The 20534-nt window shown below is 42.4% G+C and overlaps 2 protein-coding genes across 3 annotated transcripts in view; both read right to left on the reverse strand.

Annotated features, from left to right (window-relative positions):
* Positions 1-304: 304 nt before the first annotated feature.
* Positions 305-9997, reverse strand: LOC115143235 (major facilitator superfamily domain-containing protein 4A-like). Its single transcript, XM_065001853.1, has 10 exons — positions 9546-9997; positions 5227-5425; positions 4787-5041; positions 4407-4536; positions 3995-4110; positions 3728-3901; positions 3160-3307; positions 3015-3085; positions 2814-2934; positions 305-2728 (listed from the first exon to the last, which is right to left on the reverse strand). The coding sequence occupies exons 1-10, from the start codon at positions 9776-9778 to the stop codon at positions 2682-2684; spliced, it is 1494 nt and encodes a 497-aa protein (XP_064857925.1). The 5' UTR covers positions 9779-9997; the 3' UTR covers positions 305-2681.
* Positions 9998-10445: 448 nt separating this feature from the next.
* The window catches only part of LOC115143236 (cyclin-dependent kinase 18-like), a 55583-nt gene continuing 45494 nt past the window's right edge, over positions 10446-20534 (reverse strand). The window contains exons 7-15 of one of the 2 annotated variants that reach the window (XM_065001854.1): positions 20455-20517; positions 20164-20287; positions 19582-19702; positions 14633-14730; positions 14412-14517; positions 14282-14324; positions 14098-14188; positions 13893-13948; positions 10446-13224 (exon numbers count right to left, since the gene is read on the reverse strand). In XM_065001854.1, coding sequence (XP_064857926.1) covers positions 13183-13224; positions 13893-13948; positions 14098-14188; positions 14282-14324; positions 14412-14517; positions 14633-14730; positions 19582-19702; positions 20164-20287; positions 20455-20517 — 744 coding nt within the window. In that variant the 3' untranslated portion in view covers positions 10446-13182. Of the gene's footprint in view, positions 13225-13892; positions 13971-14097; positions 14189-14281; positions 14325-14411; positions 14518-14632; positions 14731-19581; positions 19703-20163; positions 20288-20454; positions 20518-20534 lie in introns of both variants that reach the window. The other variant, XM_029683406.2, reaches the window with a different exon arrangement.

Below are 20534 nucleotides of genomic sequence, written 5' to 3' on the forward strand. Positions count from 1 at the left end.
AAACTTGTTTGCAGTAACTTCTTTGTTCTAATATCGCAATCAGACGTGGCTGTTTCACAATTAAGGATTCCAGCTTTAAGTATGGAATATCGTCACCCACATTTGCAAGTCCTGTGAATCAGGAAAATGAATGAGGTTTTAATGTACCAGAATCCTGTTTAGAGTGATTCTGCTAAGCCTGATTTTGCACAACTAAGACATTTTCAGCACACAATCAAATCTCCCTTTCCCTCTGTATCTGACAAGTAAATAAGACAATCAAATAACAAAAGTGTGTATTTACTTCAGCTGAATTCCATTTACCCCCCCCCCCCCCCCCCCGACTGAATTGTAATGTGTTTTTGTAATATGGCCAGATGCTAGGCTCAATGCTGTTCTGTAGTCTGTTTTTAACGCTGATGTCTTGTTTGATTTTGTTTTTTCCGTGGGTTTTCTTTACTCAGTGTTGGGAAGTGATGATGACATGGACTATTTGCAAATCAAAGCCTTAGAGGGAAACTTAAATCCGTCTTTGTTAAGTATTTTGATATTGTTAAAGGTCCAGTGCAGTCAGACTTGATTTCATGTGTTTTTATCCATCCATCCAGAGGTTGGAAGAATAATGATATTGTGAAAATGATAATGCCCTTTCTGTTTAAGAGCTGTTTGAAAAGACTGCCTGAAATTTAAGCCCATTTTGGTGGGATGGAGTTTTGGCCTTCTATGGCGACACCATGCGGTAAATTAGTTAAAAGACCAATAAGAAACAATTCCAAACCTAACTCCTTTTCAGTTTTCCCCTCCCCACTCAGACCACTCCCTGACAGTCCTGGCAAAATTATTGATTGAGATATTGCTATTTTTGTTGCTTTTTGACACATTTGATTAAACAATCAGTAAGGTAATTGTTGCCCATAAAATATTTGATGTTGAGAAACTGATGCATTGGACTTTAATATTATGTGTGTGTGTGTGTCAACATTGGCACTTAGAACAATAGGGTACCTGTCGTATTGGATTTGTCCTTTGTTTTAAATAACTTTTTTTCCTGTGTTTGAAAAAATCTATATTAACCCTAATTATAGTTGTAAACTAATTCTGTACATTTCTTTTCCCAAATCAACAGTAAAACTATGCACAAAATACTTTAATATTGCAAATCTAAAGATTACATTTAAAATGTTTATTCTAAGGAAGTGCGTCTTTAAAGGGGCAATCAGCAGTTGCTACATCCATTTGACTTATGAATATGTACCTATTGATTCTTGAAGAATATAACTTAATGTTTCATGAGCTTAGTTCAAATCTCCTGGCCAACAGAACCCAGAATAAGCTTGTTTTACTCGTGTTTGAATAAAAAGTAAATGTAAACAAACACTATATAGCCTCAAAACATGTTTAAAACTATAGTTTTGATATAGTCCTCGCATCCATCTGAATTTGAGTGCTTACATTTCTCCAGCCCCATCCTCAGCTTTTTACCGAAACGAGGGTGAGTCACCGCTTTATCATTTCAACTGCTGATTGCTTCATTTAAAATCCTAATGCCTCTTAAAGTGGCAGAGTCCCTTTAGCTAAGCCCTATTACAAATGTGTATTTTCTAAAGAGTTAGATTTGTTAACTTGATACAGTAGTCAGAGTTCTATAATATGACCAGTTTTGATAAAGACAAACCTCTGAATAGGCAGCCATATTGTAGATGAAGGTAGGTGTGATCATTCTGATTCAGGTTTCATTCATTAGACCCTATTCAACCCAGCATTACAACTAGTGGATATTTCTGTAAAAAAAAAAAAAAAACACATTTTAACAATTGTTTTTATTTGAATCACAATTCAATTATAAAACCAGTACATTTGCTTCTATCGTTCTTGTTTTGTTCACTTCTGTAAATTATTTGTTCAATGCTTTTCAAATGTTTACAAGCTGTTTGTGTTCGAGGTGAAATAGGAAGCGTTTAACAGAAGACTATTAAAAAAAACCTTGCTCTAGTCACCCTGTTTGTCTGTTCCTTAGCCTCTGAAGACTAGATTTGGAAGTATGTCCCCACAAGACTTGTTTTCCTAATCCAGTGAGTTTTACGAGGTAACTAACCACCACACCTTGCTCACATAGCAACACCATCTGTCCTCATGTGACCACTCCACTGGAGTCACACGGGTCACTGTCTACATGAAAGCTCTATAAGACATGGAGCAGTAAGGATCCAGCAGGACACCAGCTGCCGTTGAGTTTGCCAATGGAGGAAGCTTTGGTCTCCACCTGTTCATGGCTTTACACTGTGTCATGGGTCAGAGGGCATTTAAAAAGACATGAACAAGTTAACATCTACTCTCCCAACTCCTGGTTTATGAATGCTACAGTCATGGTCAGACAGGTAGTGCATAAAACATTTCCCAGTTGAAAAACATACAATACTGTCTCCACTCAAATACTGCTTAGAATGATAAATTGGAAGATGTATTTTGGTATATAAGGCCAGCTGAATCAATCAGTTTGTTTGATCTGGGGGGGGGGGGGGTCTTTGCGTTTAACTTGATTGTCTGGGTGTTGAGAGCTGGATGAAAGGAGCAGAGGGACTGAAGTCTAACATTGGACTGTCTTTCCTCCAGCCATTTTAAACATTTGGGTCATTTCTGTTTTTCCGTCATTTGTTTAAACAGTCCTCTCTTTCCGTTGATTCATCCTCACGGCCTCTCCATTACTCACTTGAAGGCTTCTCTGTCATGGCGATTTCCTTACTAGTGGCTGTGGAGGGAAAGAAATACGATTTGAGATTTAGTTGACTAAAATAGTTTCCTCACAACCTGTTGATGTATGTGTGAGTGTGTACCTGCTTGGGAGCTCCTGTGTAGATGCTGGATGTAGATTAGGCCCAGGAATACTGTGAATCCGATGCAGGATGATATCATACCAACCAACATGAAACTATAACTGCCTTTACTGTGGATCAACTGAAGAGAGAAAGACTCATTACACCTAGAGAACACAGGCTAGCCTATTCACAGAGCAGTAACCCCCCTGAGTTCCTTACCTGTCCTGTGAGAAGCTGCAGCACCATCTCTCCTGTACCAGCACTGGTCACCAGGACAGTAGTGGCACACCCTAAGATAGGGAGAGGACACTTTACCCTTTAACATTTAAATACAAGCTTTCTTACTGTGTGTGTGCGCACATACCTTTATAGTTGACCATGTCTTCTGTGAGGGCCACCATGCAGGGGAACACACTGCTGATGAAGAGGCCTAACACACACGTCCCCATGAAGAGGAACACAGGGCTGGAGTACAGGATCAACAGCAGACACTGCACCACCATCATCCCTGCCTGAAACACACACAGAGAGGGAGGGAGCGCAGGACAGTGGAGGTAAATTATTTATTTTCACATGGTCATATCATGTCCATGCCTTTTTCCCTAAATGTTGTAAGGACATCAGCATATCTACCACCTGTAATCTATACACTTGTTAAGCATCTATATGCTTGCTATGCATTTTGCATGACACAAAATAACATTGATGCAGATATGTATGACTATTTGAATTCACATTGCGTTTCTTGCTCTTCACGTGTGCATGGATGCATTGTGTGTGTGTGTGTGTATACTGTGCGTGTGCAAGAAAGCCATCCACTGTTTTAAAAACACCCATCAAATATTTCATCATCTCTCAAATAACATCTGTTTTAAAAGCGGTTTCACTTCACTACTCATACAGTATGCAAAAACACAAGTGTGTGTCCATACCAGGCTGACCGAGATGAGTCGTTGTTGTGTGTATCTGTATGACAGATATATAGACGCCAGTCTGCCCGCGGTGACGGATGCCCAGAACACACTGGTCAGACAGCCTGCCGTCTTGTGAGGCAGAGAGAGGGGAGGAGACACTGCGTAGGTGTAAATGAATCCTGTGTAAGAACCCTATGTAAGAGAACACATCTGTATGTTAGTGCCTACTATCACCATCAGCCTTCTAACAGTCGTGTGTGTTGGGGGGGCAAGGTTCAGTCTCACTATTATGCCGTCAGTGATGAAGAGCACGGCTCCGCCCAGAATGTAGAGGAGGAAATAGGAGGCAGGGCGATCCTTCACATCAGCATAGTTACAGCAGCCAAACAAACCCCGTGACCTGGATGGACAGCACAGGAAGGTTTAGTTTAGGGGTCTTCAACCCCACACCTGTAGCGCTACAGGTTGTGCAGGCATTTATTCCAGCCCAGCACTAGCCATGTTTTAGTTGGTGAGACATTTGGAGATGGGGCTGTATGGGATTCTACCCTGGCAGCCATTGTATATATTTGAGGGGGGGGGGGGGGGGTCTTTCCTTGGGTTGTGTGAATGTGTGGGAGGGTTTAACACGGGACCTGTGGAGGTGTGAGGGGAGCATTGTGAGGCTTACCCTGAGTTGGGTAAGGGGTGGTCTTACCCTGGATATTGTGGTCCTGTTGGTTCTTCTGTGAGTTTTTCTCCTTGTCCAGTAGACGTGGGCTGTGGTTCGAGCAGGGGAACAGCCTCTCACGATACATCAACACATACACTGCTACTGGTACAGGCAGCTAGAGAGAACATGCATGCAGTTGTAAAAAATAAAACACGTCTCTCTCTGTGACTCCCTCATTACGGTCTATGCAAAAGAGCCATTTCAGTGATCGAGGAAGCCTGCCCTGCAGAACAATCTCCCTTTTGTTTTGCTATTCAAATGTACCAGTCGCTACTGCTAACCTGCAGCTACAGTATCAACCTACAACACCAACCAACAGCCACACCACCACAATCCAACTGTTAACAAAGTGTTCATACACTTACATTGATAAGAGCCATGATCCAGAATGCGTAGGACACATTGGTGGTGATGATGCCCTCTGTGTGGAGGTGGTAGTGGTGGGATACGTTGTGCAGAGGGGTTGTCCCCTTACCTGCCAGGTAGCTGCGGAGGTGATGGAGGTCAGTGGAGGAGTTGGCTGTCATGTTCCCCCCCAAAACACAACTCCCCTCCGACAGGAATGGGTCTGCTACCAGGGGACTGACCAACGCTCCCAGCCCTATGAAGAAATGCAGGACCTGGGTAGAAGACAGGGAGGAATGGGAGAGAAGGAAAGGAAAATGGAGGGGGGTATGGTGGGAGAAGGAGAGAAAATGACCACCTGTTCTTTGAATTATCTTTGCATAATTTGTGATCAAAATACCCCTGACCCCCATTACTTTCTCCTCCTCCCCCCCATCCCTTCCTCCTGCCTCTCCCTGACCTGTAGGAAAATGGCTGAGTCTTTCTGGTAGAGCTTCACCAGCTGCAGGTTGGCGATAGTGTCAATCACCCCCATTGCCGTGCCAGATATCGCCATGGCAACAGCCAGCATCAGCACATGGTGGCAAAGTGGGATGATGGCAAACACCACGGAGATGACAAGACTGGAGACGAAGAGAGCTGAGAGGGAGCAGCGGAGCCTGGAAATGGGGGAGAGGATATTAGAGCACTCTTTTGGGTAATAGTGGCTTTTGGGAAAGAACTGTTTTCATTTAACTACAATTTATAGCTCCCTCTGTTTGATTGAATTGAGCACCCTTACTGACCCTCGCTCTCCACTTCCAGTCTCATCTGGTCTGCCATCCAGGAAGCGACGGGACCCAGACCTCTTTTGCTCCCTCTCTGGCCTTAGCCCGGTGCTAGAGGCAACTCCATGGAGGGGCAGATGAGGGGCTGTTTTTCCAGCTTTGCTAACGTGGGCTGTATTGTAGCTGGAATGTCACCTTGACCCAATACCTAGGTAAGAGCCATTTATTTACCTGGTTTATCAGACCCCCTGAGGCACCTTGTGTACAGCAGGAGATGCCTTATCTACACTGCTGCCCTGCCAACTTTCCACTAACTGTGTAGTGGCCTCAGTAGTAATGTTCTGTTCAACAAGCTGCAATTAAAAACAGAATGTAAATCTCTATTTTTGTCTAGGTCTCTCCCTCCCCCACGTCTCTCGCGCTCTTCTCACCATTTTCTCTCTCTCCTCTATCTCTTCAGCTCTGATACAGGTGTATGTTTATTTAAACACCAGTCATGTGGCAGTAGCTCAGGAAACATATCGGAGCAGAACTATTGGACTGGAGATATGTGAAGGTCACAAGGACAGACGGATACATGTGGTTCAAACAAACGTAATTAGTATAGGAACAATATTTCCAGTTGTCAGAGGGAAATCATTTGTTATATTCTGGGGTGGTGAGAGAGCAAAATACTCAACTTTCAAATTCATGAGCATCACTGAGATTCACACTCAGCTAGGCTCAAGGCCTTGTTGGCATCGACACGTATACCGAACATAAGTCATTGCATGGGCATCTCGGCACTCACAGCTAACGTCCATTTGGAGAGCGTAAACTGGGGAGTTTGAGTCGTTCAGTCAGAGTTTCCTCTTGATTGCTAGCAATAGCATAAATGCTTTGTTTAACAGTTATCTGACAAAGGTATTGACGTGAGTTTGTGTCTCCCCACACATTTTTTTCACCATATCAAAAAGTGTTCTGCGATAGTGTGTGGTTTCATAGCGTAGCAAGCCTAGCCATTCACTGTGGGAATGATTCAAGTGTAATGGTCAAGTGCAGCTTTTACCCATGATCTAAGGGTGCTCTCTGGTTGAATTTAATGTTAAGGTTAACCACAGTACAATGATTGAGATACAAAGACGATATTATAATACATATTTTGTTGTATTTTTTTCTGGATTTATATCAGGCAAAGCCACATGGGGTCGCCTTAACCTTTTTTAAACGGACTATCATATTTGTGGATTAAATCAGACTATTAATACACTTAACAAAAATATAAAATGCAATATGAAACAATTTCATTCAATTCAAAGATTTACTGAGTTACAGTTCATATAAGGGAGTCAGTCAATTGAAATAAATTAGACCCTAATCTATGGATTTCACATGACTAGGGTAACAGATATGAATGTGTTGGTCACAGACACCGTAATAATAGGAAGGGGGGTGAATCAAAAAACCAGTCATGCAGTGCGACACATCCTCCTTCGCATAGAGTTGATCAGGCTGTTGATTGTGGCCTGTGGAATGTTGTCCAGTTCCTCTTCAATGACTGTGCGAAGTTGCAAGATATTGGCAGGAACTGGAACACGCTGTCATACATGTCAATCCAGAGCATCCTAAACATGCTCAATGTCTGGTGAGTGACTTCCTGGCGGCAAGTAAGGACCCTATGGTAGAGAAGATCATGAGTGATCTGGATGAAAACAAAGACGGCGAAGTGGACTTTCAGGAGTTTGTCATCTTGGTTGTTGCGCTGACCGTGGCCTGTAACAAGTTTTTTGTAGAGAGCCTGAATGAATGAGTTCGGAAACAGTCTGTGATCTTGGCTTTCTACTCATTATTCCTGGTTAAAAAAAAAAACATGCTTTCATTTGATTGAAATAACTATATCATCGAAGAACTGACATTTTCAGCTTCCAGGAATTGGGTACAGATCCTTTCGACATGAGGCAGGGCATTATCATGCTGAAACATGAGGTGATGGCGGATTAATGGAATGACAATGGGCCTCAGGATCTCATCACTGTATCTCTGTGCATTCAAATTGCCATCAGTAAAATGCTATTGTGTTCCTTGTCCATAGCTTATGCCTTCCTGCCCATACCATAACCCCACCACCACCATGGGGCACTCTGTTCACAAGGTTGACATCAGCAAACCACTCGTCCACACAATGCCACACATGCTGTCTGCCATCTGGCCGGTACAGTTGAAACCGGGATTCATCCGTGAAGAGCACACTTCTCCAGCGAGCCAGTGGCCATCGAAAGTGAGCATTTGCCCACTGAAGTAGATTGTGATGCCGAACTGCAATCAGTTTAAGACCCTGGTGAGGATGGCGAGCATGCAGATGAGCTTCCGAGACGGTTTCTGACCGTTTGTGCAGACATTCTTCAGTTGTGCAAAGCCACAGTTTCATCAGCTGTTTGGGTGGCTGGTATCAGACAATTTAGCAAGGTGCTTTCTAACAGGGATGTAAACAAATCTGTCCACAAAATGAGAGAAATAAGCTTTTTGTGTGTATGGACATTTTTTGGGATCCTTTATTTCGGTTCATGAAAACAACACTTTACATGTTGTGCTTATATTTTTGATCATTGTATAATGAGCATTCCAGTAATATCACAAGTTAATTGACACGTGAAAACTCAAGAAAATAGCAACTCTACAGAGCGCAATGACTACAATAAATGGCTAAATTACTTCCGGCCACAAAGGGTCCATTATAGCACTGCCCATGCTGTCACAGAAGCTAAAATGGCACAGATAAAGATCACCCCTCTATCTATCTCTATGGCCTGTTACAAGCATATCTGCCCTAATTGGCTAGAATGGTCCCACCTGATCTCGCCTCCTCCCATCTTTGAGGACGCATTTCCATTGTTAGAGTGGTCACTGTCTTATCAATATTATAGGACCAGGGGAATTCAACTCTTACCCTATGAGGTCCAGAGCCTGCTGGTTTCCTGTTCTACCTGGTCATTAATTGCACCCACCTGGTGTCCCAAATCTAAATCAGTTCATGATTAGAGAGGAACAATGAGAAGAAGAAAACGCAGTGGAACTGGCTTCGAGGTCCAGAGCTGAGTTTGAGGCCATCTTTGTCATAGAGCAGTTCTGGTGGTAAATGTCAGATCCGCTGGGCCATCTTTAGCCTATTGGGCCTGCATAAATTATTATTTGGCTAATAATGGGGGCCTCAACATAAAAGGGCGGGTGTGTAATAGATGCTGGGCAGTTTCTGGTCCCAGTCTGTACTGCATAAACCTAGCTGACAACTCAACTCCATGATGAACAAGGTTTCTGATGAACTCCAACGGAGTTGAGCAGAGACCAGGCTTTGTGGAATTCAGCTCCGACTACATCGATTTGCCCAAGGTCAATACTTCCAAAAATTTAAATAATTAAATTGCTTACCATGTACCTATGTTTGTCCTCTGTATTTGCGTGCGTGCCTTTGTTTGCTGAAATATATACTTTTAAAATAAACATTTAATCAAATCAACCAATGACTGTCTGCTCATTGCTGCTGCTCTAAGATGGCAACAAGGATATAGTCTGGTTGTATTTGATTAAGGTTTTATTAAAGTATGGATTTCAGTAAACTAATCATAACACTACAGAGGACAAACATAGGTACAAGGTAAGCGTTTCATAGTACAATTATTGTAAGTATTGACTTGGGGTGAATGTAGTCCAAGCTGAATTCTACAAAGCCTGGTCTCTGCTCAACTCCATTGGTGGGAGTTCATCAGAAACTGGGTGCAAGTAGTTAGTGCTAGGGGAAAAAAAACTAAAAGGCTGATTCAAGTAATCAAAGCTGGATGAGGAGTTGGTTATTTGAATCAGCTGTGTCAAAAATTCAAACGTGCAGGGGGACCAGGACCGAGTGTGGGAAACCCTGGGCTAGCCTAACCTTAGGTTCGAGGAATTCGGTTATGTAAATTATCCTTACCTGCTACGAGAAGTAAATACTGACATTAACTGTATACCATCTAGTCAAAACCAGACTGCTTTCACTCACGTCTTCTTGAAGAGTCCTCCCAGGGCGCTCCCCAGCATGAGGAAGAGCTGTTGGGCGAAGAAGACCCAAGTGATCTCCTGCAGAGTGGACTGAGTCTGACACCTCAGGTCCAGGATGGTCGGCCCCAGGAACGCGATACACAGCCCGAAACTGAAGAACACGCTCCAGTAAGTCAGTGTGTGCTGCCAGTGTCCCTTGAACAGAGCCCAGACACGATCATCTACTAACATCATCTCGTTGTTGCTAGTGGGTTGCGTGATGAACGCTGGAGCAGGTTATGGTTTCATTGGGAGGAAGGTTTTAAGGAATCTTTAAGCGCGCCGACAACACAACCCTTGACGTTTGTTTAATTAGACTGGCAAAGTTGGGATGCCTGCATATGGCTAGCATATATGGTTGTTAAGGAGAGTTGATAAACTTTTATTTGCCTTCCAGTCACGTCACGCTGATAAACCTGTCGAACTAGCAGTGCCCTCCCCTGGAAACTGATGTCCATCAGTTAACTGTGCCGCAGAGTAGGAGACTAGGGCATCTTCCACGGCGATGTGAAGTGTCATGATTACACGTTATTTTCCGTGTAATGCATTTGTATGGATGACTACATTTTCTGGATCTCTTTATGAAATATATCTGTAGACCTGTCTATTTGGCCTCTCTCGTGGATCTAGCGCCACCTGTCGGTCCTCATGGTCTCAATGGGTAGATTAGTCAATATCATACAAAGGATCATAAGTGACAAAATAAGGATGATTAGATAGCCAAAGTGGTATTAAAGACAGATTGGGAATTGTGGCAAGGCCTGTTGAACACTTCAAATGGTCTCTTTCTTTTCAATCATAATGGAAGACACTCAGACTATTGTATACTGTATTAGTACTGAATGAGAGCTAGTCAATGTACTACAGAGTGATATCATGTATTCATTTATTTGTTATTTCTTATTTGATCACTTTTGGCTTCTTGGCGGTCACAATACATTCAGTTTCTGGTTTTAATGATAGCGCAGTAAACAAATCACACAAGAATATCACATTTCATACAAAATCTAAATATACTTGTCTTTTATAAAACATTTAGACATCTACAGTCATTTAATAGAGTCCTCTCTTGTTTCATCTGGCATAAAATTCACTGAGAAAGAACATGAAAACATCTGTCAAAATACATATTTCCTTTCATTACAGTACTTAAAATATCTTAATTTACCACAACAAAACACATACAATAATACTTCTGCCCCATGGGTTGCTAAAATAGAGAGGGGAAGTTTTAAAGTGTAACACACATATCACCATCTCTCCCAGTGGATCCCAACTATTTTACATGGCTTCACTCTCACCTTCTTTCCTTCATGACCACTGACAGTGTCCACCATATTGCTTTCACCTCAAATCAAATCCAATTTTATTTGTCACATACACATGGTTAGCAGATGTTAATGCGAGTGTAGCGAAATGCTTGTGCTTCTAGTTCCGACAATGCAGTAATAACCAACGAGTAATCTAACTAACTCTTCAATTCTTTCAGTTTGGGGGTGAGAAAGCAAAGGACACATGGAAAGGTAGCTCTATAAGAGTATTGTCGTCTTCTCCCGTGTGGTTAAGCTAACTGCATCTAGTTAGTCTAAAGTTTTCCTTGTCTCCTTTACTTCATCAGATGTGAAAGTGCTGGGCAGACAGCTTTTAGCAGATTCACGGTAGGCTTGGACAGAAGGAATGGAAAGGGAGAAGTAGAAATGGCGAAAAGAGAAGAGGTCAGTGAAACATGCAGAGTGATTGGTTGGCTTGGATGTCTGCATGGGGCTGAGGGGAGGTTACTGAGTAGGAGAATGGGAGAGAGTTCCTGGTCAGTCCCCAGAATCAGCAGTGGGAATCCAGTGTATTACTAACATGACAGTAGAATGCTAATATTTATGGGTTGCACATTTCGTCACTGTTGTTTTGAACATTCATTTTATGGTTGATGCCCGACTGCGCATCAGAGAATGGACATTAACCTTCTTATGACGGTATAAAAGGTCAGCCATTTTGGCAAGGGAGTTGATAAGCCAGTTCTGTGATAAGATATTGTGTAAAACAATGAATTTGAAGATTATCTGCACAGTATGTTTATCTAACTAGCCAACCATTTTAAGTGGAATGATTCCAATATTTTGTCAAATTAACTGCCAATATGCCAACATTCCATACAAACAATGCTGTCAATCAATAGCCATACCCTGACAAGTTGCAAATGCAACAAGTACTGATTTTGTATCATATAAAACATATAGCTTTTGAAGGAATCAATAATTTAGACATTTATTGTCTGTTTATATAATATATATTCATTCTATAGGCTATTTATAGAGAATTGGTTTTAAAAAAATCCCCATAAACGGTATAATTATATGACAATGTTTTACACAATTTCTGCTAAACCACGTCTTTTATTTTCTTGCATAAGTAAAATCAAGATTATGCCTCTACTGCCTTTCATTCCAATTAGACTGTTTTGGATTTCTCCCTGACCAAAATAGCTGCCATTATCATCCCATTCTGGAACTTTTGAGGGTTTATGACATAGCTCCTTTTAGCAATTTAATAGGATCTGTATGGAGTGAGGGACCTAATCTCCAAACCTTTTGAGGTGCAGTGCAAGCTCATTCTCAGAAACCCTGTCTGTATCCATTCTCTGTTGTCGGGAGCGTGAGGGGATCAGATATGTTTGTTCATCTAACTTTGATTTAACCAGGAAAGACATTTGAGGTTGACCAGAGGGGTATACTACGATGCAAACTAGATCTATCTACTCAGTGTTTTTTGAAGCTAGCCAGCTTCAGTTAGCTTCCAATTCCAGCTCGGGCTTCAACCGTTCTACAACGGTGGATATTGCTCGTCCGCCTGCCGCTAACCCTAGCAGGGTTGTAACTGTGCGTGCATGTGACTAGTCGAACCCCAAACTCTTCATTGAGACAATGTTGAAACATCAATTCATGGGCAAGTTAGTGCCACATTTTCATTTGTGCCAAAATCAAAATTCAGCAGGATATTATTTGAAATCGACTTTCAGAAGTGACGTTTTGAGTTATTTCTTTGGTGTGGTTATCAATGCATGAGCACATTTTCTCCCCACTCCATCAATAAACATTTTATAAAGTCATACAACATTTTTACTGTGTGTGATGTTTCAAATGCATTTGTCAATAATAAAATGGGTATTTTAACATTAGGATTTTTTACACGCAAACATTTGACTAATAAAATATTTAATCAGTTGTCTTCTTCAAATGATGTGGATGATGCAATCTTTGAGGGAGAGGGAATCTGATTTCATTGGTCCTTAACTCGTGGCTCAGACACTTAAATGTATTTTAGTTAGACTGGCCCAGAGCAGGTTAGATCTGAAGGGTTAGTTGACATAAAAATGTACCTGGCTAAAAGGTGAGACACTTTCGTGGTACCAGTTACCCAAGTTGAACTCAGAGGAGACCTCGCTAACTCCTCAAACTACATTCGTAGTATAGGGCTCTGGATATGACCTCCATGTTTGTATTTGTGTTTGTATGGGGGGATTGGTGTGTGTTTTGTCTTCAAATCCGATTCCTCCTTGAGGCTTTCTTAGAATAGACTCTCCCGGTCTGCACCCCTCTGGCTGGTCATCCTTTAGAATATGCTCTGTCTTCTGTTCTTTCCTCGACCTGGGTTTGGTAAAGAGAACACGGGCATGACATGACTGAACATGACCTGGGTTTGGTAAAGAGAACACGGGCATGACATGACTGAACATGACCTGGGTTTGGTAAAGAGAACACGGGCATGACATGACTGAACATGACCTGGGTTTGGTAAAGAGAACACGGGCATGACATGACATGACCTGGAACATGTTTGGTAAAAGAACAGAACACGGGCATGACATGACTGAACATGACCTGGGTTTGGTAAAGAGAACACGGGCATGACATGACTGAACATGACCTGGGTTTGGTAAGAGAACACGGGCATGACATGACTGAACATGACCTGGGTTTGGGGCATGACATGACTGAACATGACCTGGGTTTGGTAAAGAGAACACGGGCATGACATGACTGAACATGACCTGGGCATGACATTGACCTGTAAAGAGAACACGGGCATGAATGAGAACATGACCTGGGTTTGGTAAAGAGAACACGGGCATGACATGACTGAACATGACCTGGGTTTGGTAAAGAGAACACGGGCATGACATGACTGAACATGACCTGGGTTTGGTAAAGAGAACACGGGCATGACATGACTGAACATGGTTTATTTCCAGTAGTCGTTTCGTATTGTGATGGTTTATGGACGTAATATGTGTTGCACTGTGTTGAGAATGTACCTGGAGGCTGGAACACTGAGCTGCGGTGGCCTGGGTCTTTCTGCAGTTGAATCTCTCTGAGGGAAAACACCGAGGAGGCTAAGGTGGGGGGTGAGAAATATTGGTCAATGCTGTTTTCTGCACATAATGCACAAAACAAATTGCCACTTAATACATCATCCTCAGCACGTGACTGATGTCAAATACATCTGTGTGTGTGTCTTACTGTCTACGAGGCTGTGGATGTTCTCTCCCAGGCTGAGGAAGTAGGGGTGTCTAAGAGATGCTTCAGCCGAGACTCTGGTCCTAGTGTCATACTGAAATAAAACAGAGATACACACTTAAAACCAGAATAGCGGTTTGGTATACAACACTAGTGGTTACAGGTTGGTGTAGGAGTGGTTTCTTACCAGGAGTAGAGCAGTAAGCATGTCAATCCCCTCACTATCCAGCCTGGAGAAGAAACACAGTACTTGTTTAGTTGTGATTTATGTTACATGAGCAAGTGGTTGGTAAGTGGTCTTATTGTGGTTGTGTAACCTGGGCACGTGGTTGATGAGTGGTTGAGGTTTGTACTGGGAGAACATGTAGGATCTGAACTCATCATTATTGGAGATACCTGGCCAGCTGTCCTCGGTTGGTGTACCTGAGAGAGACGGGAGAGGGTCATTCTTCATATTCTATGTCTGTATGTATTTGAATCCTCACTACTTACCCCAGCAAGATGGCTCCCTGTGGTGTAAATGAAATAATATAATTACCAATGAGTCTGAAGACTAAGTGCAGCTCCTCCTTCACTGTGGAACCGGGGAACATGGGACGACCCGTCGCCATCTCAAATAGAATACATCCCACGCCCCTTTTAACACAGAAATCACAGACACACATGATTTATATGGAAAGTGAAGGGGAACGTTCGACATTGCAGCCGACTTTAAAGTTGAGTCAAGACTGATCTACAAATCACCTTGCGTCATAAATAAATACTCAGTATTATTTGTAGGTCAGTCAGTCACCATTTACCCATGATGCATCATGGATTTGCTGCTCACAAACACAGCCAAATTGATATTTGGAGACTAATGCCTGAAGGGAGGTGGTAATGGTGGTAGTGTCTTGAAAAATTAAAGGAGAGCCGCACACTCTAGGAGCTCAGATGTAATAACCTAATAACCAACGTTTCGACAGAAGTGCTGTCTTCATCAGGGTATAATGACAAACACTGTGGGTCACTAGTTTTATATAATGTCAAAGGACACACACAGGTGTCTGTAACCATGGCCGGGTGTGGCCTGATTTCATTGGTTAATCTTCAGATATAAAAATAACATTCCAAAAACATAAATGGATAGCATACGATCATAGATACAATTCAGCCAAACATTTACAATAGCAAATCACAATCGCAAGAAAGTCTTCAGATCAATGTCTACATTGAGTCCGAAGGGAGCAAGGGTCTTTAAATGAAAGATCCAGGCAGCCTCTTGTTTTAACAAATTGTTTTTGTCACCCCCTCTCCTAGGGAGGGTGACATGTTCGATGCCGATATAACGTAGGGACGAAATCGAGTGGTTTGCTTCCAAAAAGTGGGCTGCAACTGGGTAAATCGAGTTTTTGCACCTAATGGTGCTACGATGCTCCGCGATTCGTACTTTTAATTCGCGCTTTGTTTTACCCACATAATTTTTACCACAAGGACAAGTTATAAGATAACTGCCTTAGTGGAGCATGTGATAACACCTTTGGTTGGGATCTGTATCCCTGTTTGGGGGTGTTTTGAAGGATCTACATTTACCAGTTAATCTCTGAGATTTCTGCCCCGCAAGAATATGATCAAAGGAGGGTCAAAAACGCATTACCGATACTGTCATCGGATTTTAGAATGTGCCAATATTTGTGAACGATTTCCTTAATTTGTTCAGAGCACTTTGAATAGCGGGTAGTTAGAACGCAAGAATGCTTCTTTTTGCGAGACTGTCCTTGAAAAAAAAATCATGTCTCGGTTTGTTTTGAATTTTCTCAATGGCAGTATTAATCTGACAATTGTTGTACCCCCTCTACTTTAATTTTCTTTGCGTCTCTTTCTGTTGAAATGTGATTTGTTTTTTGCTTATTCTTTTGATTCGACAGAATTGGCTGTAGAGCAAACTGTTTTTCAAGGGAATCGGGTGACAACTATCAGCCCTCAACAAACTGTTACAATCAGTAGGTTTCCTGTAAAGATCAGTGTATAGAACATTATCCTCACAGAAGATCAAGAAACTGATTTGACGCGTGTCAGATTGCATAGTAAATCTCAGGTGATCAGAACAAGATTTAAGAAAAGCATGGAATGCCTGGAGCTCTTTGGCATCACCCCTCCATCAATATGCCGGTGCCAAATAATGATGTTTGGCAAGAAAGTATTTTTGAGAGGATTGAAAATGGACTGTTTCTCCATGTAACCCACATACAAATTAGCATGGTTAGGAGCCATGGGGGATCCCATAGCAGTACCCTTCGTCTGAATAATGAAACATGAAATAGGTGTGTGTGTACTATTTCAGCCAATGTTATAAAGCATGCACTGGAAGGTATCACGTTGCAGAAGAGGTATCGCGTTCCATAGCTCCAATACCGCCCTCGTGTGGAATATTAATGTATAATAACTCAACATCAAAAGTAACTAACAAAGTATTCTCAGGAAGAGGATCAAGAGATTCAATGATAGAGATCATACTGCTGGTGTCCTTTACCAAGGAGGGGAGCTGTTCTGAGATCATACTGCTGGTGTCCTTTACCAAGGAGGGGAGCTGTTCTGAGATCATACTGCTGGCGTCCTTTACCAAGGAGGGGAGCTGTTCTGAGATCATACTGCTGGCGTCCTTTACCAAGGAGGGGAGCTGTTCTGAGATCATACTGCTGGTGTCCTTTACCAAGGAGGGGAGCTGTTCTGAGATCATACTGCTGGTGTCCTTTACCAAGGAGGGGAGCTGTTCTGAGATCATACTGCTGGTGTCCTTTACCAAGGAGGGGAGCTGTTCTGAGATCATACTGCTGGTGTCCTTTACCAAGGAGGGGAGCTGTTCTGAGATCATACTGCTGGTGTCCTTTACCAAGGAGGGGAGCTGTTCTGAGATCATACTGCTGGTGTCCAGGAGGAGCTGTTCTGAGATCATACTTACCAAGGAGGGGAGCTGTTCTGAGATCATACTGCTGGCGTCCTTTACCAAGGAGGGGAGCTGTTCTGAGATCATACTGCTGGTGTCCTTTACCAAGGAGGGGAGCTGTTCTGAGATCATACTGCTGGCGTCCTTTACCAAGGAGGGGAGCTGTTCTGAGATCATACTGCTGGCGTCCTTTACCAAGGAGGGGAGCTGTTCTGCAAGTGGTCTAATCAAAAAGTCAACAAAAAATGATAAAGGTGCCGTTTCTGCATCAATGCCCGCTACAATAGGGCGCCCTGAAGGTTTTGTAACATTCTTGTGTAATTTCGGCAAAGTATAAAAAGTAGCAAGTTATGTTCTTTTTTGGTTATCTCACCAGAACATAAATACCCATCTAAGACGGTAAAGATTGTGTTCTGAAATTGGGAAGTAGGGTAATTTCTGAGTTTCTTGTAAAAAGGTGTTGTCAAGCAGTTGTCTGACACTCCTATACATAAACAGTCCTATCCATGAGTACATCCAACCCACCCTTATCAGCAGGGGGGTAAGGACTGACATAACGGATTGTAAATCAAGCAAAGCTTGTTTTTCATCCTTAGGTAAATTCTGGAAAGATATGTACTCATGTTTGTTCTTAAGGAGATGAACAACATATTATTCAACAAGTCTGCAATATGTCTCAATAGAGTGATTGTGATTGGATGGAGGTACAAAATAACTCTTACTTCTAAAAGGAGTCAGAGTACCTGCAGGTGAGCAACCTACTTGTTCAGTAGAACCATGATTAGGGTAGCTAAAGTATTCCCTTAAACGGATGTTTCTTAACTTGAACATGTCTACCTTAACATCGAAATCGTTGCACTGAGTTGTAGGCACAAAGGATAACCCTTCATAAAGCAAGGAGACATGTGCAGGGCTCTATCTTGCTTGATAAATTGAGGACACTCAGTCCCGTGGGTTCTGGGACCGTGTAAACGGTCCCCTCTGGTAGTGTCTCCATGGAAATAACAAACCCCTGGAGAGACACACACACACACTGATGGAATCATAACATTTACATCACATGGGAGCCAGCATGCACACACACAGTCTTGTTTTGCTAAACTTGTGGGGACACACAATTGACTCCCGTTCAAAATCCTATTTTCCCCAACCTTAACCCTCAACCGAACTCCTAAATATAACCTTAAGCCCCTAAAACGAATTCTAAACTTAAACCCCTTAGAAATAGCCTTTTTCCTTTTTGGGGGGGTTTGTTTACTATTCTTATGGGGACATCTGGTCCACATAAGTATAGTTAAAAATGTCCACACACACTAATCTGCCCCACCCCTACACACACACACACACACACACACACACACAGCAAGAGGTTCGTCGGTAGAACAGAGACACAGACACACATCAAAGACTGTGTGTAGGGATCACGAGCAGGCCTGTGTAAGAGGCAGGGTGTCAGAGTACACTGCTTCCCTTTGTTTATCACTGAGGGTGTCTGTGCCGATGGAGACCCATCCACTGATGAAAGGAATGTTTTGCAAATGAGTTTATGAAAGGTTCTGTATTGTTGTGTTGCTGGATAATAGCCTTTGGAGATTCAAGGTTAATGAATGTGATGCAGAAATGATCACCATGGTGATTGCTCACATCAAGAGTGGTGGCTTACACGCGAGTTAAGTAAAGGAACAGCTTAGCTATGTTGCTGTGACGATTCATAGTGTGGTAAACATATCTAATCAAAACATGTTCTCCCTCATTTAGGTTTTCACTCTGGTAGTGTTAATGAAGGTTAAAACTTCTTCAGGATTGGTGGGTACCCTGCTGGATGATTGAGCTTACGTAGGCTAATTCAATTAGTATGAGGTTGTAAGTAACAAGAACATTTCCCAGGACGTAGACATATCTGATATTGGCAGTAAACTTAAATACTTGTTAATCTAACTGCACTGTCCAATTTACAGTAGCTATTACAGTGAAAGAATACCATGCTATTGCTTGATGAGACTGTACAGTTTTGAACATGAACAGTTATTAATGAACAAATTAGGCACCTTTGGGCAGTCTTGGTACAACATTTTGAACATGGATGCAATGGTTCATTGGATCGGTCTAAAACTTTGCACACACACTGCTGCCATATAGTGGCCAAAATCTAAAATTGCACCTGGGCTGGAATAATACATGATGGCCTTTCTCTTGCATTTCAAAGATGATGGTAGAAAGTTTTTTCCCCTTTGTATTATCTTTTACCAGATCTACTGTGTTATATTCTCCTACATTCCTTTCACATTTCCACAAACTGCAGTGTTTCCTTTTAAATGGTACTAAGAAAATGTATATCCTTGCTTTAGGGCCTGAGCTACAGGCAATTAGATTTGGGTATGTCATTTTAGTCGAAAATTGAAAAAAAAGAGAGGCCGATCCTTAAGGGGTTTTAAACAATGTGACACTGAGTAGGTTTGTTGAAATGCCTCTGTCTCTGTGAGTCAGAATGGAGGTGTGTGTGTGTGTGTGTGTGTGTGTGCACGCGCACGCTCGCATATGCGCGTGTGGAATGTACTCACCACATGTCGATGGGTGTAGAGTACTCTGTGGTACCCAGCAGTACTTCAGGGGGGCGGTACCATAGAGTCACCACCTCGTTGGAGTAGGTCTTAGTTGGCACAGACTTGGCCCGGGCCAGACCTGACCAATCAAACAAACAGTCATGAGCTGGATCTCAAAGAGGGAGCATTTTATCTACTGATCTGGTCTTCTATCTACATGCAGGATACGTGTTGAAAAGGTTAGAGATAATATTAGGGCTGGGGCAATACCAATTTCCCAATTTTTGTTTGTATGCCAAGAATAAAAACAGGAAGCAGACCAAACTCTTTGGTCCTTTTAAAAACAATCTGTAGGTAAATTCATGTGTGCTATAGCTTGGAAAATAAATTAATTACTCTGGATGACAACATACTGCTTTTGTTTCTAACATTAGGGCAGTTTTCCTAAAGAAGTTAAATCGTGTTTTCTTTCCTTGACACGATACTAAAGAGTAACGCGATGGTATCGTCCCAGCCCTAGATAATATAGAGGGAGATCTGTTACTAGGTTACCAATGTCAGTGTATCTGTATGGTGAGACTGTGTGTGTGTGTGTCATACCGAAGTCTGCTAGTTTGAGCTCTCCCTTGTCATTGATGAGCAGGTTCTGAGGTTTGAGGTCTCTGTGAAGGATCTTCCTCTTATGGCAGTAGGACAGACCACGTAACAACTGGAACATAAAGATCTACAGAAAGAGAGAGCGCGAAGGAGAGGGGGCAGAGAGAGAGAAGGAGAGGGGGCAGAGAGAGGGAAGGAGAGGGGGCAGAGAGAGAGAGAGAGAAGGAGAGAGAGAGGGAAGCCATAACGTCTCTGTCTGATGATGATTAACGGTGTTCAGCAGGCTGGACTAACCTTGACATTGTTCATGCACATGAGGTTTCCACAGTTGTCCAGGTACTGTTTCAGATCACTGTCCTGAGAGACACACATGC

Source organism: Oncorhynchus nerka, linkage group LG15, assembly GCF_034236695.1.
Source record: "Oncorhynchus nerka isolate Pitt River linkage group LG15, Oner_Uvic_2.0, whole genome shotgun sequence".
Taxonomy (NCBI): Eukaryota; Metazoa; Chordata; class Actinopteri; order Salmoniformes; family Salmonidae; genus Oncorhynchus; species Oncorhynchus nerka.

Bases quoted from the DNA above. Each gene is read 5' to 3' on its own strand.
- LOC115143235 (XM_065001853.1), bottom strand. From the start codon at position 9,778: ATGATGTTAGTAGATGATCGTGTCTGGGCTCTGTTCAAGGGACACTGG. The intron at 5,426-9,545 runs GTGAGTGAAAGC...CCCCATTTCCAG, and splicing joins GGAGGACTCTTCAAGAAGAC to GCTCCGCTGCTCCCTCTCAG. The intron at 3,086-3,159 runs GTATGTGCGCAC...TCCCTATCTTAG, and splicing joins AGACATGGTCAACTATAAAG to GGTGTGCCACTACTGTCCTG.